The following is a 16,179-nucleotide window of genomic DNA, read 5'->3' on the forward strand; positions in this document are numbered from 1 at the left end:
CATACCATCTGTTCTCCCGATAAAGCACCTAAAAGGAAATCTGTAGAAGTGAAATTGACACTTTGAGAAGCAAAGACTTGAACAGACCTTGTCTTGACTGTCAAGGAACAGTTTTTCTTCTTCTTTTTTTTTTTTTTCATAACGCAGAACAGGACTGCGAATGGAGAGGGAGGTTGTGGTGGTATGGGAGTCAGGGTGGGATGGCAGATATGGTGGGAAGAATCACTATAATCCTGAAGTTGTACTATGAAATTTATACTCAAAAAATAAAAGGTTTCTTTGGGAAAAAAAAAATCCTCTGTGCTAAAACTAGTTACAGTGGATTTTAACAATAAATAAATAAATAAACATTTAAAAAAAAAAACTTAAATTACATTTCATAAATGTTCTTGCTAATTTTATTAAACACCATAAAAGATAAAAAGCATTTTATAATTAATATTACACTTATAGAAATCAGAAATGCTGTTACCAATTTGTGGCAAATTGCAAAGTTAAAACATTTTAAATATTCTCTTACATGCTCAAGTGCTTGGGTTTTCTCCTGTTCTATTTTCCTTTGAGTTTCCTTTTCAGCTTTAAGTGATGATGATGACACAGTTTTGACAGTCATAAAATCAACAGTCATCCACTCATCCCTCTGTCAAAAAAGAAAGCCAATCAATCATCAGAACTCAATAAGACCAAGGACTTTGGAGACACTCAAAGTTGGATCAAATTCTACATAGCTGCAGAACTTCAAGCAAGTTTCTCAAAATTTCTTTGTCTTAGTCTCTCCCCTATAAAATGGGATAAATCTGTATCTTTCAGGGTTGTTTTAAAGGGAAAACAAGGTAATAGATACATAGGATCTACAATGACTGACACAAAACAAGCAATTAAACATTAGTTTCTTACCACCTTTATCCTTCATCTGTGACTAACAATGGGCAAATTCCATTATTCCTTAGGCATATAAGCTATAACCCAAATTTTGTAAAGTATTCACCTGTAATTATTATTAAGAAGATTATGGCATAACATAAAGAGAAAGAAAACCTGACTGAACTCTACTCCTTTAGCAGTAATAATATAAGGCTGCACACAGATGAGGGGAAAGTGTCACTTCCCCATCAACAAGAAGCAGGGAAATCCTCCTAAGGACTAGAACAGAAACCAGCACTCACTCAGCAGGAGAGCAGACTAAAGCTCAGCAAATAACATGCTTGCCAAAATTATTCTTCGAGTTTATTGTTTTCAAAGACCAATTTTTCTCCTAAAGAAATCACATATTTCTAGTCTTGGAAGTTGATAGATACTTCCTTATCTAAAATCAAGTTGCTTGCTTACCTGAATAACTTTACTGTCATCTTCTTTTTCTGACTTTTCACCTTTCACTTTCCAGGCCTTTTCCTGGTGAGAAGTCTGGGATGGAACAGCTTCAACCCACTCCTCTTCAGAGCTCTAAGAAAATTTAACATGTAAGTGCAATTCTGAAATTTGCATACTTTCATATGAAATTTCTACACTTAGTGATAGAAACTGAGCTTCCTAAAAATAATAAATGAAATTATTGGGGCCGGCATTGTACCATGTCAGGTAAAGCTGCTGCCTGCAATGCCAACATCCCTAATGGGTACCAGCTCAAGTCCCAGCTGCTTCATTTCTGATCCACGGCTCCCTGCAATGCACCTGGGAAAGCAGTGAAAGATCATCTAAGTGCTTGGGCCCCTGCACCCATTTGGGAGACCTGGAAGAAGCTCCTGGCTCCTATCTGTCTCAGCCCTGATTATTGTAGCCATCTGGGGCCTCTGATGGAAGCTCACTCGCTCGCTCACTCACTCGCTCGCTCTCTCTCTTTCTCCCTCCCTCCCTCTCAGATAAATAAAATAAACCTTTTTTTAAAATATTTGATTTATTTATATGAGAGGCAGAGTTACAGAGAGATGGAAAGACAGAGAGAAAAGTCTCTAACGGCTGGTTCACTCCCCAAATGACCACAGTGGCTGGAACTGGGCTGATCCGAAGCCAGGAGCCAGGAGCTTCTTTGGGATCTCCTACGTGGGTGCAGGGGCCCAAGCACTTGGGCAATCTTCCACTGTTTTCCCAGGCCATAAGCAGGAAGCTGGATCAGAAGAGGAACAGTCGTGACACAAACCGGCACCATTTTGGGATGCTGGCTCCATAGGCAGAGACTTAGCCTGGCCGGTGCCGTGGCTTAACAGGCTAATCCTCCGCCGCCGTGCGGCGCCCGGCACACCGGGTTCTAGTCCCAGTTGGGGCGCCGGATTCTATCCTGGTTGCCCCTCTTCCAGGCCAGCTCTCTGCTATGGCCCGGGAAGGCAGTGGAGGATGGCCCAAGTCCTTGGGCCCTGCACCCGCATAGGAGACCAGGAGAAGCACCTGGCTCCTGGCTTCAGATCAGTGAGATGCACCGGCCACAGCGGCCATTGGAGAGTGAACCAACGGCAAAAAGGAAGACCTTTCTCTCTCTCTCTCTCTCTCTCTCCACTCTGCCTGTCAAAAAAAAAAAAAAAAAAACAGAGACTTAGCCTACTATGCCACGGTGCCAGCCCCTAAAATAAATCTTAAAAAAAAAAAAAAAAAAAAAATTACAAATATTTCCAACAAAATGACATCAAAAATTTGAAAGAAAATGCAAACCCACTATTTTGAATTAAGCTCACAAAGCACAACAAAATTATTTCTACTTTCTTATCAGCTATATTATCAAGTCAAAGGAAAGTACAAAAAAAAGAACTGCTGGGTAGAAAACTCACTTCAGGGCAGAGCTTTAGTTCCTACCAACGTCAAGTGGAACCTCACATTTTTGCCTCACTAGAAGAGGAGAAATGGCCCCTGGCTAAACCCGAGTTTGCTGCTTGCCCCTAAGTTTCAAATTTTGAGATTTCCCTGGATCTAAAAATGCAGAGATATCGGATAAACAGGCTGATAAGGCATTTTGCTTACTGTGTCTAAATAACAGGTAAGTATCAAATCAACAAAGAAGTATAAAGTCAACATCTGCTGATCAGTAAGCCAAGTTTTAGGTTTTATTTTCAATATATGTAATAATTTTCTCTTCTATACCAAATAGTGTATTTTCTTTCTTGTACATAATTAACACACTGAGTCCTTAAAACAACTATTATTTTAGTTTTACAATTTACAAAAGCTTCCCAAAATTTAGTAATTTGCTCAAGTAACATGGTATCCAAGTGTGAGAACCAGCAAGAGGTATCTAGATCTGCCTACAAAGTTCTGGAATATTACCTAAACTGTTCTTTGAAGGATCCAAATCTGTCAAAAGGTAGAATCCACAAGGAATAAACATATTTGTGCTCTGCCACCTCAACTGCCAACTGCTTCCCAAGGCAAAATAGATTTTATTAAGTCATTATTTCACATAGGCCTTAATTTTGATTTATAGAAACCTAAGAGGCATTTATTTATACTTCTAATTTTTAAAATAATCACCATAAATATATTTCAGACCCACTCACGTTTACATGACCAAGTTAATTTAGAGAGACCTGGTTCCTAATACTTGTGTCATCCACTAAAAAAAGGAGTTTATAATCTGAAAAAAATTAGTACATCCTTTGGGTAAATGCCAATTTACTAAGGTCAAAGCAAAATAATCAAAAAGCTGGTATTCCACAGGATTCTGTCACAGGCCTTCTTCTGTAACCAGATTTTCTCCATCTTACAAGATACTGACCGACCACTTGCCATTCCTTAACTGGAGCCATCAATTGCTTCATCATCACAGCTTAAGCAGTCTCCAACTCCAGACAGATCCAATCATCACAATTCACAACTTTCACTCAAGCAAGACTCTCTCAACCCAAACCAGAATTTCATGTACTGGTCCTTGGTCAGTTCTCTTTTCCAATCCCTTATTTACTCTCCTTTGAGGGACTTCCCAGTTTCACATTTATGTGATTAATGTCCCTTGAGCAGTAAGTTCCATGAAGATGGGGCCACATCTCTTTTTGCCTACTTTGTATTCCCAGGTAGCTAGCTTAATACCTGTACAGATATCATATCTTCTTTAACAACCTCCTTAAGTTTTCTACCAACTTCCATTCAATTCCCCACACTCTCAGCAAATGATCTCTCCTCCTACTTGGTCAAGAAAAAATGGGGCCACTTTAGATCCCACCCACCCTCCCACAAAATTATTCATAGCTGTGCCTATATGTAGCTTCTACTAACTCTCACTTTTCTAGATAGGTCATCCTACAAACATTCCTGTTCCTCCAGGACCTTGTTCTATCAGTTATCGCCCTCTCTTATTATACCAACTAAAGGTCTCTAATGGCTGAGATACAGACTCAAGTACTTCCCTTTTTATTTTTTTTCATGGCCAGGGGACCTTCCTTAAACCTGTGTATTCCTCCAGCAAGAAATTCAACTTCTTCTATTCTAAGAAGACCTTCTTGAAAGAGTTTATGTGCAATGCCTTCAAAAATATAAATTTCTTGAAACTGTATAGTTACCACCATTCCCATACTCTATTATGGAACTTCATAGTTCAGCCGGCGCCGCGGCTCAACAGGCTAATCCTCCGCCTTGCGGCGCCGGCACACCGGGTTCTAGTCCTGGTCGGGGCGCCGGATTCTGTCCCGGTTGCCCCTCTTCCAGGCCAGCTCTCTGCTGTGGCCAGGGAGTGCAGTGGAGGATGGCCCAAGTCCTTGGGCCCTGCACCCCATGGGAGACCAGGAGAAGCACCTGGCTCCTGCCTTTGGATCAGCACGGTGCGCCGGCCACAGCACACCAGCCGCGGTGGCCATTGGAAGGTGAACCAACGACAAAAAGAAGACCTTTCTCTCTGTCTCTCTCACTGTCCACTCTGCCTGTCAAAAAAAAAAAAAAAAAAAAAGAAACTTCATAGTTCACTAATGCCTTCCACTTTGCCAAATTCAACACAATGTTTGTCTTTACCACTTTAAAACTCTGTTGGGGCCAGCCCTGTGGTGCAGTGGATTAACACCCTGGCCTGAAGCACCAGCATCCCATATGGGCGCCGGTTCGAGACCTAGTCACTCCACTTCCTGTCCAGCTTTCTGCTATGGCCTGGGAAAGCAGAAGAAGATGGCCCAAGTCCTTGGACCCCTGCACCCATGTGGGAGACCAGGAAGAAGCTCCTGGCTTCGGATCAGCCCAACTCCGTCCGTTGCGGCGAACTGGGGAGTGAACCATCAGATGAAGACCTCTCTCTGCCTCTCCTCTCTCTGTGTAACTCTGACTTTCAAATAAATAAATAAAACTTTTTAAAAAAAGATTAAAAAAAAAACTGTTGATGATTTACTTTCTTCCATGATACTTCCAAGTTCTCCTCCCAACTCTGTTTCTTGTTCACATCCTTCTACCTTTGATAAGTCCTTTACTATTCCATGTTTCTGAGGCTCCATTCTCTAACCACTTCATTTTTTATTATCTAAACATTCCCTTTGTATCATTAAAACTATTCTCAAAGTTTAAACTGCCACCAGCAGTGCTGAAGTCTCAAATTTTCTGACCAAAGTGCCAACAAATTAACTCACTGTTTACTATTCTTGGATGTCATGCTGAACTCAGTAAGAACAAAAAATAAACCCATTACCTTCTTCTATAAGATCTGTCCCTCCATCTATATTCCTTAACTGAGTCACCTGGCACCACCAACCACCCACTTTCCCAAGCCAAAAACTCAGGATCATTTTACCCACCCTCCCACACCTACTACTTTCAATTCCAAAATACTTACAAAATATACAATACAGTGAGTACCAATTGATGGTCATGGGAGCCAACCTCCATCCCTAGCCACAGCAGATTGGTTCAAAGGCTGGTATTTGCCCAATTCATATCCATCTAAGTCATTTCCCAAGAATTTGAAATCAAGTCTAAATGGGCTGATTTAAAACTGAGAAATGGGCATTGTGGTACAGAGGGTTACGCTCCCCTTAAGACACCAATAGCCCATGTCTCAGTGCCTACGATTGAGTCCAGCCCCTGCCTTCTGGGCCAGCTTGCTGCTAACGTGCCTGGGAGAAAGTAGATGATGGCTCAGAAACTTGGGTCCCTTCCAACCATGTGGGAGACCTGAAATGGAGTTCTTAGATCCTGGCTTCTGCCTGCCCCAGTCCCAGCTTTTACAGGCATTTGGGAGGTGATCCAGCAGATGGAAGATTTCTTTGCCTTTCAAATAAATTTCAAAAATGAATAAACATTTAAAAAACAAGTAAAAAGAAACAACTTTTTAAAAATAATTTTTAAAAACCAAGAAAAAATGAAAAGGCATTGAAAATAGCTATCCTGCTATGAAGAATGGAATTCAGTAAAAATCAACCTATAAAAAGGACTCAAAGGAACCAAACGAACAAAATCAAAAACAGCAAGATGACTAGTAAAAGTATTCATGACTCTAATTCCAGCCATTCCTAAATCGAGCTGATTCTATACCCAGATGTCCTATAATTTATATAATCTATTAATAAATCCCCTCTATTTCATAAGCAAACTTAAGTTTGGTTTCTCTAACCAGCAACCAAAAGACTCAATCAATACATATCTACCTTCTTTCCATCCTTAAAGCAACAGTCTTAGATTAGATCTTCTTATCTCTCAGCTAAACAACTAAAATTATCAAATTGGTCTCCTGGACTCCAGTCTGTTTCCTTCATGAATCTCTGACCTCACATACATTTAGGTGCCATAAAAGAGACATCTGACCAGAGTATTCCTATTCTATGACTCCCTGTCACAAAGACTGCAGCTATTCTTCTTTCTTAACAATAGGACCCAATTTTACTAGGAAAAGTAATGTGCATCCTGTGCTGGCAAATGCAGCCTATGATCAAGTGTCCAAGGAGCTATAACTGTGTTGGCCTTTCTGGAAGTCAGATTAAGAAAGAAAAGAAAATCTTCTTTCCTATTACCGTACTAAGAGGCAATGCTATAAAAAAGATGGGAGTGTAAGATACCAGAAACCTTGGTCCCAGAAGACCATAATTGCAATAGGTTGCCTAATTTCTTTTCTTTTTTTTTTTTTTTTTTTTTTTTTTTTTGACAGGCAGAGTGGACAGTGAGAGAGAGAGACAGAGAGAAAGGTCTTCCTCTTCCATTGGTTCACCCCCCAATGGCCACTGCAGCCGGCACACTGCAGCTGGCACACCGCGCTGATCCAAAGCCAGGAGCCAGGCACCTTCTCCTGGTCTCCCAGGCGGGTGCAGGGCCCAAGCACTTGGGCCATCCTCCACTGCACTCCCGGGCCATAGCAGAGAGCTGGACTGGAAGAGGAGCAATCGGAACAGAATCCGGCGCCCCGACCAGGACTAGAACCTGGTGTGCCGGCGCCACAGGCGGAGGATTAGCCTATTGAGCCACGGCGCCAGCCTGATTTCTTTCATATGAAAGAAAATTAAACTTCTATCTTGTTTAACCAACAGCTAGTCTGAGATTTTCTAATAAATGCAGTGAAACCTAACTAGATGATACATTCCCTGTTGAATAAACTCAGAGTTTTGGTTTGCAAGGGCTCTCAGTACTCAGTTTCATTTCCCTTTTCCCTCTCTTGTTTTATGATATAGCACTATCTAACTGCTTACTGTTAATTATATTATATTTATATACACACAGGTGCCACATTATCTCATACTTCCATGATGTTGCTCTAACAATTCCTTAGCATTAAATGCCAAATACATCTTTATTCACCTAATTTTTACTCATCCTTCAATTCTCAAGCAGTATTTCTCTGTAAGACTGAATATGAAGTCTTTCTTAGTACCATATACTACTATGGTATCATGCAATTACATATTAATAGCATGTGTATTTATCAAATCAGAAAATGAGTCCTTGAGAGGTATAAAAAAAACTATTTATATAATTATATTCCCTGGGGCTGGCGCTGTGGCACAGCAGGTTAAAGCCCTGCTCTGAGACACCAGCATCCCATGTGGGTGCCGGCTCTAGACCGGGCTGCTCCTCTTCCAATCCAGCTCTCTGCTATGGCCTGGGATAGCAGTACAAGATGGCCCAAGTGCTTGGGCCCCTGCACTCACGTGGGAGACCCGGAAGAAGCTCCTGGCTACTGGCTTCGGATCAGCACAGCTCCAGCTGTTGAGGCCATCTGGAGAATGAACCAGCAGATGGAAGACCTCTCTGTCTCTACCTCTCTATATAGCTCTCTTTCAAATAAATAAAATAAAATCTTTAAAAAACAAATTATATCCCCCATGTCCTGAAGAGTATCTGGCAAAGAAAAGGCAATCAATAAATGTGCCCTGAATATAACTGGAACCCTTTTTCTATTCTATTCTTTCTAGTCCCATAGCCCTTGTCAGAAACTTTAAGCAGCTGCCTAAATTCAACCATTAAATGTCAAGAACTGAATGAAAGACTCACCTGTGACAGTCTATTCTTTTTATCCATGTACAGAACAATGCGACCTAGATGGCATTCTACAACCCTCTTGCCTCCATTCTGCTTCTATTAATTTTGTTGCCCGTTTTCACAATTACACACTCACCTCACAACTTGAGCAAAACTGATGTTCTCCCCTCCCCATGCTATGACTTCTCTTGCTGATTTTAGTTTCAGTCTTCCATTTTGCCCTCTAAGAACTCTCAAACCATCTAATTTAGTGTATCCTGACATAACACAGCTTCTCCTTCTTATGTATCATCTTCAAAATTAACCACACCCCTAATCCTAACTAGTGGTCAAAATCTAAAATGCAGAACCAAGAATGAAAAGCACTACCAGAAAAAAAAAATTAAAATTAAGCGAAAACGTCCTTCTAGCCATGAGGAAATAAATGGTACATCACTAGCAATATATAAAAATGGAAATAGTACATTTGTGAAACTGTTTTTAGACATCAAATATCATAAATGCAGGATTGTGACCCCTGAGAAAAGAAATAAATGAAATGAACATTGTTTTCCTGGCTTTCTGCCTGGAGACGCTTTCCAGACTGTGGTACAAAGAGAAGTGACTCCAGTAGAACACAATCTCATTGAACTAAGGAGACAGAATTTGAACTCTGTAAAGCCTGAGATAAAGTGCAGTCAGAAAGGACTATACAGAGAAAGAGTACCAGAAATCTATATAAAGGATCTCTGAAATCTTAAAAGACATACCAAGCTGTTAAGGCTGAGGATAAAGTCCTAAATGCCAAAAGATAGCTACCACGAAAGCAACCATGCTGGAGACCGGCAAGCAGAATAATCCCAAGAGCTTATAAAGGGCTAGAAGACATTCTAGCTCTTCAGCAAACAGAATGCAGGAATCATGTTGTTAACTCAGTACAATCACCAGAGGACCCTTGGGTCACAACTCTAGAAGTACACCAACAAAACTTAAAAACAAGTCTTGAAAATGATTAAGCTAGGCTGGCGCCGCGGCTCAGTAGGCTAATCCTCCGCCTTGAGGCGCCGGCACACCGGGTTCTAGTCCTGGTCGGGGCGCCGGACTCTGTCCTGGTTGCCCCTCTTCCAGGCCAGCTCTCTGCTGTGGCCAGGGAGTGCAGTGGAGGATGGCCCAAGTGCTTGGGCCCTGCACCCCATGGGAGACCAGGAGAAGCACCTGGCTCCTGCCTTTGGATCAGCGCGGTGCGCCAGCCGCAGCGCGCTGGCCCCGGTGGCCATTGGAGGGTGAACCAACGGAAAGGAAGACCTTTCTCCCTGTCTCTCTCTCTCTCACTGTCCACTCTGCCTGTCAAAAAATAAAAAATTATAAATAAATAAATAAAAAATAAAAACATTTAAAAAAAGAAAAGGATTAAGCTAAACCACAAGTCCTGGTCGGGGCGCCGGACTCTGTCCTGGTTGCCCCTCTTCCAGGCCAGTACTATAACAAACTCCAAAAAATACTCAACACTCTTTAAAGGAGGTCAACAAAATCCAGCAGTCACGATGCAACTCACAAAGTTCAGCACTCAATTAAAATTACTATATATTCAAAGAAGCCAGAAAAATGTAATGCCAAGACAGGCAAAAAGAAATCAGTTAACTGAAACAAAACAAGAAATAAGAGATAATGAAATCACAAACTAAGACTTTGACATAACTATTATACATAGGTTAAAATAAAGAAAAATAGGGGCCGGCGCTGTGCCTTAGCGGGTTAACGCCCTGAACTGAAGCACCAGCATCCCATATGGGCGCCGGTTCAAGACCCGGCTGCTCCTCTTCTGATCCAGCTCTCTGCTATGGTCTGGGAAAGCAGTAGAAGATGGCCCAATGCCTTGAGCCCCTGCACCCATGTGGAAGACCCGGAAGAAGCTCCTGGCTACAGTCTTCAGATCGGCGCAGTTCCAGCCATTGTGCCAATTGGGGAGTGAACCAACGGAAGGAAGACCTTTCTCTCTGTCTCTCTCTCTCACTGTCTATAACTCTACCTGTCAAACTCTTTTTAAAAAGTGAATACAATAACCAAAATTTGAAATCAAACCAAAGTATCCATTATCAAAATAATGAATAAAGAAAATGTTGTATACATGCACAACAGAATATTACTCAGCTATAAAAAAATGAAATTCTACCATTTGCAGCAAAATGGGCTCAACTGGAAGATATGATGTTTGAATAAAATAAGCTGGACCCAAAAATACAAATATTGCATCTTCTCCCTTATATGTGGGAGCTAAAAGGAAGGAAGGAAGGGAGGAAGGAAGGAAGGAGAAAAGAGAAAAAGGAAAGAAATGTTTGTGTATTGAAGTATTGCTGCAAATATGGTTAGATAAAACTGTTTTATCCCTTTGTCAAATCAGTGGTTAATAATGTCATACTATCATATTTTTAATGATCTGTGATTACTTTAAAATTTACTATATATGGGTTAAGTGTTCATTTTTCTTGTCAATTATTATTTAGAGTTCTTGTCTATAGTCCCACTAAACTAGAATCTATTGAGCCTTTTTACTGTAATATAATTTAAGATGTTTTCTCAAAAACTAAAAAAAAAAAGACAAAGAAAGGTGATAGGGAGGGAAGAATGGAAATATTATTATGTTCTTACAATGTCATCTACAAACCACACTGAATCTGTTAAAAACTAATTAAAACTGAAATAAAATTTAGAGAAAAAATAAATTCACCAGTAAAAGTTTAAGAAAAGAAATGTACATATATATTTCTATTTCAATTCATGCTATTCCTAGATAGAATTGACTCATTTAAATAGTTTAACAATTGCTGAACTATGGAAATCAATGTACTCATACACTAAATTTGTCTTAGAAATTTGAATTAGGGCAACTGATTGCTGTCCATTTTGTGTAGAATTTATGAATTCCTGAATTTAGATGATTACTGATATTGAAAAGTCTGTTTATTATTAAGAATGAAAAATACATGAAGCCCCCTGTGAGTGGCCTGATGTTATGTTCACAGTTGGGCAGAGTTCTCATTTTCATATTTAGAACTGCAAACTGTCAAGAATCTTTCTCCTTAACTATTTCTTATATAGCCTAGGAGAATCATATAGGGATGCTAAACTGTCCCAAGAAACATTTCTGGCAGGCAAAACCAGAAGAGAAGTGAGCAAAGATTTCATAGTAAAGAAAACAAGACAGCTATGGTCTACATATTTTATTGTTTTAAGATCTCACAAGTCACACCCTAATCATACACTATTTCTAATTGAAAAATCCAAGTTAAAGATTTCAGATAACTTGTCTAAGGTCAAACATGAAATATCTTTGCAAAGCCATGATTTAAACCTGGTTCTACTGGGTCAAAAGTTCAAGTTTTAATCCATTATTGTTTTACCTGCTACAAAAATTTTTCATACAGGTCTCCCACATAGGTGGCAGGGGCCAAAACACTTGAGCCACATTCCACTCTTTTCTCAGGCCATTAGCAAAGAGCTGGATCGTAAGCAGAGCAGCCAGGACTTGAACCAGCACCCATGTGGGATGTCAACATTGCAGGCAGCAGCCTTTACCCACTACATAACAGCGCCGACCCCAAAAAATTTTTGAAGGTGTGCTTGCATTTAGGATGTGTGACTAGAGGCACATAAGATGTGTGCCCTAGGGTAATACCAGTCTGCGTTCTTTTCCCATTTTCCCCAACTGCAATGTTTGACATGAACTTAAGACTATTTCTTTTTGAAAGAGAATGGGTAAATATGAATGAAAAAAAAACAACCCTTAGCAATGTTAAAATTTAAAGCAAATTAGGGGCCGGCACTGAAGTGCAGTGGGTAAAGCCGCCTGCAGTGCCAGCATCCCTTTTGGGTGCCAGTTCGAATCCCAGCTGCTCCACTTCCAATCCAGCTCTCTGCTATGGCCTGAGAAAGCAAAAGACGGTCCAAGTCCTTGGGCCCCTGCACCCTCATGGGAGACCTGGAAGAAAGCTCCTGGCTCCTGGCTTCAGATCAGCACAGCTCTGGCTGTTGTGGCCAACTGGGGAGTGAACCAGCGGATGGAAGACATCTCTCTCTCTCTCTTTCTCTCTCTTTCTCTCTCTCTCTTTCTCTGCCTCTCCTTCACTCTCTGTGCAACTCTGACTTTCAAATAAATAAATAAATATTTTTTTAAAAAAAAGCAAATTAACCATTAAAGTATTCAGATAAAAGTCAAATAAAGCTGCTTCTTCTGACTCACTTGGAAAAAAAGAAAAGAAAGTAAGCAAAGGATCATCAACCTATGAGATGGCAGCACACTAGAAGAATGAGAAGGAATAGAAAAACCATATCACAAAATAAGAAGTCCAAAGTTTCAAATCTGGTGGAAACTATAAGCTCACAGACAAAGAAGCACGATGACCCTAAGGCATGTGCTGTAGGTTGAACATTCACATCCCTGCAAAATTCAGTTGCTGAAATCCTAACCCCCACAGTGATGGTATTAAGAGGTAGAGACTTTGGGAAATGAATGTGAATGGGATTAGCACCTTTATAAAAGAGACCTGAAAGGGCACTTTTGCTTCTGTTCAGCATGAGTAAGATATGCTGTCTATGAGAAATGGTCCTCTAGTAGATAACAAATCTGCCAACGTTTTGATGTAAACTGTGAGAAATGTTGTTACAGCAGCTGAAGCGGGATAAGGCAGAGAGATAAAAACAAAGAAACCAACACTAAGACATAGCATAGTTGATTCTCTAAAAAGTAATTATAAAGAAAAAAATCTGAGAGGACCCATGATGGCGGAATGGAGAGGCCCTGGTCTAAACTTACAAAGAAGAACCAGAACAACAAAACAAGGACCATGATTTCTGGAGACTAAGGGAAAACTTCAGTAAAGAAGTGAGAGGAGAGATTCAGAAATCTGGCACTGAGAGAGAAATAGGCATACTGCAACTCCAAATCCTAGCCCTATGGGAACTCCATCTTTCCTGAAAAAATGTAAGCAACCCCCATCACCACTGCAGACTGGCATCCCTAACTACAGGAGAATTTTATAGTCCTCCAGGCTTTAAATACAGCCTGGAAAGCAGACTGAGGTCCAAGCAACTGCTTTGCTCCAAAAAACGAACTCACTCCCAAGCCCAGATTCAAGATGCTACAGTACAGCCAGTGATAGACTCCCTTCCATCTCAGGGACCAATAGACAGCCCCCATCAGTCACCACCAGAAGCCCTCAGAACCACTGCACCTCACAGGGCAGAAAGCAGGAAGCTCTGCATCCTGCAGTTCCAAGACTGCTGTGCCCTGGAGCAATGCTTGCTTGCTCTATGCTACCTAACAAAGTTCTCTTTCGCTTCTTGGGACTCAATACCAGCAGCATCCAATAAACAAGCCCTGGCAGGACATGAGGAAGACCCCTTCCACATCTCATGGCTCAGAGTGACCAGGGCACAAGCTCCAGCAATATCCTTGCATGACCTGTGGGACCTGAGAATGGTCCATTCTGTGTCCAGTATTTCTGGAATTGTGGCTGTTGGTGCTGTAATCGCTTAAGTAACCCACACTTGCCCATGAGAGACCTGGAAAAGGCCTATCTTCTCTAAGTCTGCAGATGAAGACCACATTTTGAAGCTCTGGGACTCTGACTATTGGTTCTATAAGTTCCAGAGATACTGTGCTCATCCCATGAGACCGAGGGAAAACTCTATCTTCATTTCACTCTTCCAGGCCCATGCTTGCCAGCACACAATTTCCAGCAAAACCTGCACTCAACCCATGGGACCTGAGCAAGGTACTCTCCCTGCTCTGCAGCTCTGGGACTGGGACTATTGGTACTACATTCCTCACAGCCAGGAGAGCTTACCCCGTGGGAGCCGAGAAAGGCTCTATCTACACTTCACTGCTCCAGATCTGCACCTGACAGTGCACAATATAACCTGCACTCTCTCCCACAGACCGAAGTAAGGTACTCACCAGGTCCAGCAATTCTGGACTATATTCATACTATATTACCAATAGTCACCTGCACTCACCCCATGGGACCCAGAGTAGGACCTATTGGCATCTCAAGGCTCGAGGCCTATGCCTACCAGTGAATAATCTCCAGCATAACCTATGCTCAACCCGAGGGTTGCAGGCAAAGTTTCCTTTACATCCTCCAGTGGTGGCACTGTGGTTGTTGGTGCAGTAAGTCCTAGCATTACTCATGCCCACTCAGCAGAACCAGAGGAAGGTCCCATCTACATCCCACAGTTTGAGGGCTACAGTTAACAGTGCCACAGGCCATAGCGTCAGCCACACTCAGCTGGTGGAACCTGGAGATGATGTCTTCTGTGTCCCATAGTACCAAGAACATAGCTACTACCATTACAATCCCAGTATGATCAGCAGTCAATTCTTTGAGTCCTGAAGACACATGGATTTGGAAGCCCATATCCAAGATGAAGTCACACCACAACCTCCATAACCCACTGCTGACTAGACAACTGTGGCACTCCTAAACACTGCTGATGTTGACTTCAGCTCTAGAAATCACAAAAAATGTTATACTCAGGGACTCACGCAAAACAAAAGTCAAAGTAACTACCCAACTGACACCCTACATCCCATAAATATGAAAAAGTTTTTCCCAACAAAGCTATTCCATAATAAAGAAACAATTGTTATATCAGATGTGAAGATATTAGTCTAAAGACCCGGGAAACATAAAAAAGCCAGGAGTAATATACCTCCAAAGGAACATAATGGTTCTCCAGAACTGATCTTAATTTGAATGAAATCCCCAAAAAAGAATTCAAAATAACAATCCTAAGGAAATTCAATGTGATGTGAGAGTGTAAGTGTAGATAGCTCAAATAAATAAGAACAATGTACAAAGTGAATGAGAAATAGAACAAAGGAGGTGGAAATCATTAAAAAGAATCTATCAGGGCCAGCGCTGTGGCGCAGCAGGGTAATGCCCTGGCCTGAAGCGCCAGCATCCCATATGGGCACTGGTTCTAGTCCCGGCTGCTCCTCTTCCAATCCAGCTCTCTGCTATGGCCTGGGAAAGCAGCAGAAGATGGCCCATGTGCTTGGGCCCCTGCACTCGTGTGAGAGACCCAGAAGAAGCTCCTGGCTTCAGATGGGCACATCTCCAGCTGTTGTGGCCAACTGGAGAGTGAACCAGCAGATGGAACACCTCTCTCTCTCTCTCCCTGCCTTTCCTTCTCTCTCTGTGTAACTCTGACTTTAAAATAAATCTTTAAAAAAAAGAAAAAGAACAAGAACAAGAAATTATGGGATAGGTACACCATGGAATACTACACAACAGTTAAAAAAAAAAAAAAAAGAAAAGAAATCCTGTTGTTTCCAACAAAATGGATGAAACTAGAAAACATTATACTTAGTGAAATAAGCCATTCCCAAAGAGACAAATACCGTGTGTTCTCCCAGATCTGTGGTAACTAACAGAGTACCTAAAAGGTAATGGATAGAAGTGAAATTGACACTTTGAAATGCGATGACTTTGAACAGCCCTGTCTCAACTGTTGAGGAACAGGGTTTTTTTTATACTATGTTGAATTCTTTATTAGTATAGTTAACCTTATGTGTATAAAGTTAGTTGAAAACAGATCTTAGTAAAAAATAAGAACGGGACTAGGAGAGGGAAGCAGGATGGGACTGCACATGGGAAAACAGTACGGTGGGAAGAATCACTATGTTCCTAAAGTTGTATACCCTAAATAAAATGTTTCTTGGGAAAAAGAGAAAAAAAAAAATAACAAAAAGAAAAAAGAAAACTCAGAATCAATAATCTATGAATCTATCTTAGGAAGCCAGAAAAAGGCTAAATTAAACATAAAATAAGTATT

General features: G+C 41.2%; 1 protein-coding gene across 6 annotated transcripts in view; it reads right to left on the reverse strand.

The window, feature by feature from the left end:
• Positions 1-16,179, reverse strand: part of CWF19L2 (CWF19 like cell cycle control factor 2) — a 155,727-nt gene that overhangs the window by 125,488 nt on the left and 14,060 nt on the right. For all 6 annotated transcript variants that reach the window (XM_062196955.1, XM_062196954.1, XM_062196956.1 and 3 more), the window contains 2 exons: positions 1,330-1,443; positions 521-640 (listed from right to left, as the gene is read on the reverse strand). In XM_062196955.1, coding sequence (XP_062052939.1) covers positions 521-640; positions 1,330-1,443 — 234 coding nt within the window. The remainder of the gene's footprint in view (positions 1-520; positions 641-1,329; positions 1,444-16,179) is intronic.

This window comes from Lepus europaeus, chromosome 7 (genome assembly GCF_033115175.1).
Source record: "Lepus europaeus isolate LE1 chromosome 7, mLepTim1.pri, whole genome shotgun sequence".
NCBI lineage: Eukaryota > Metazoa > Chordata > Mammalia > Lagomorpha > Leporidae > Lepus > Lepus europaeus.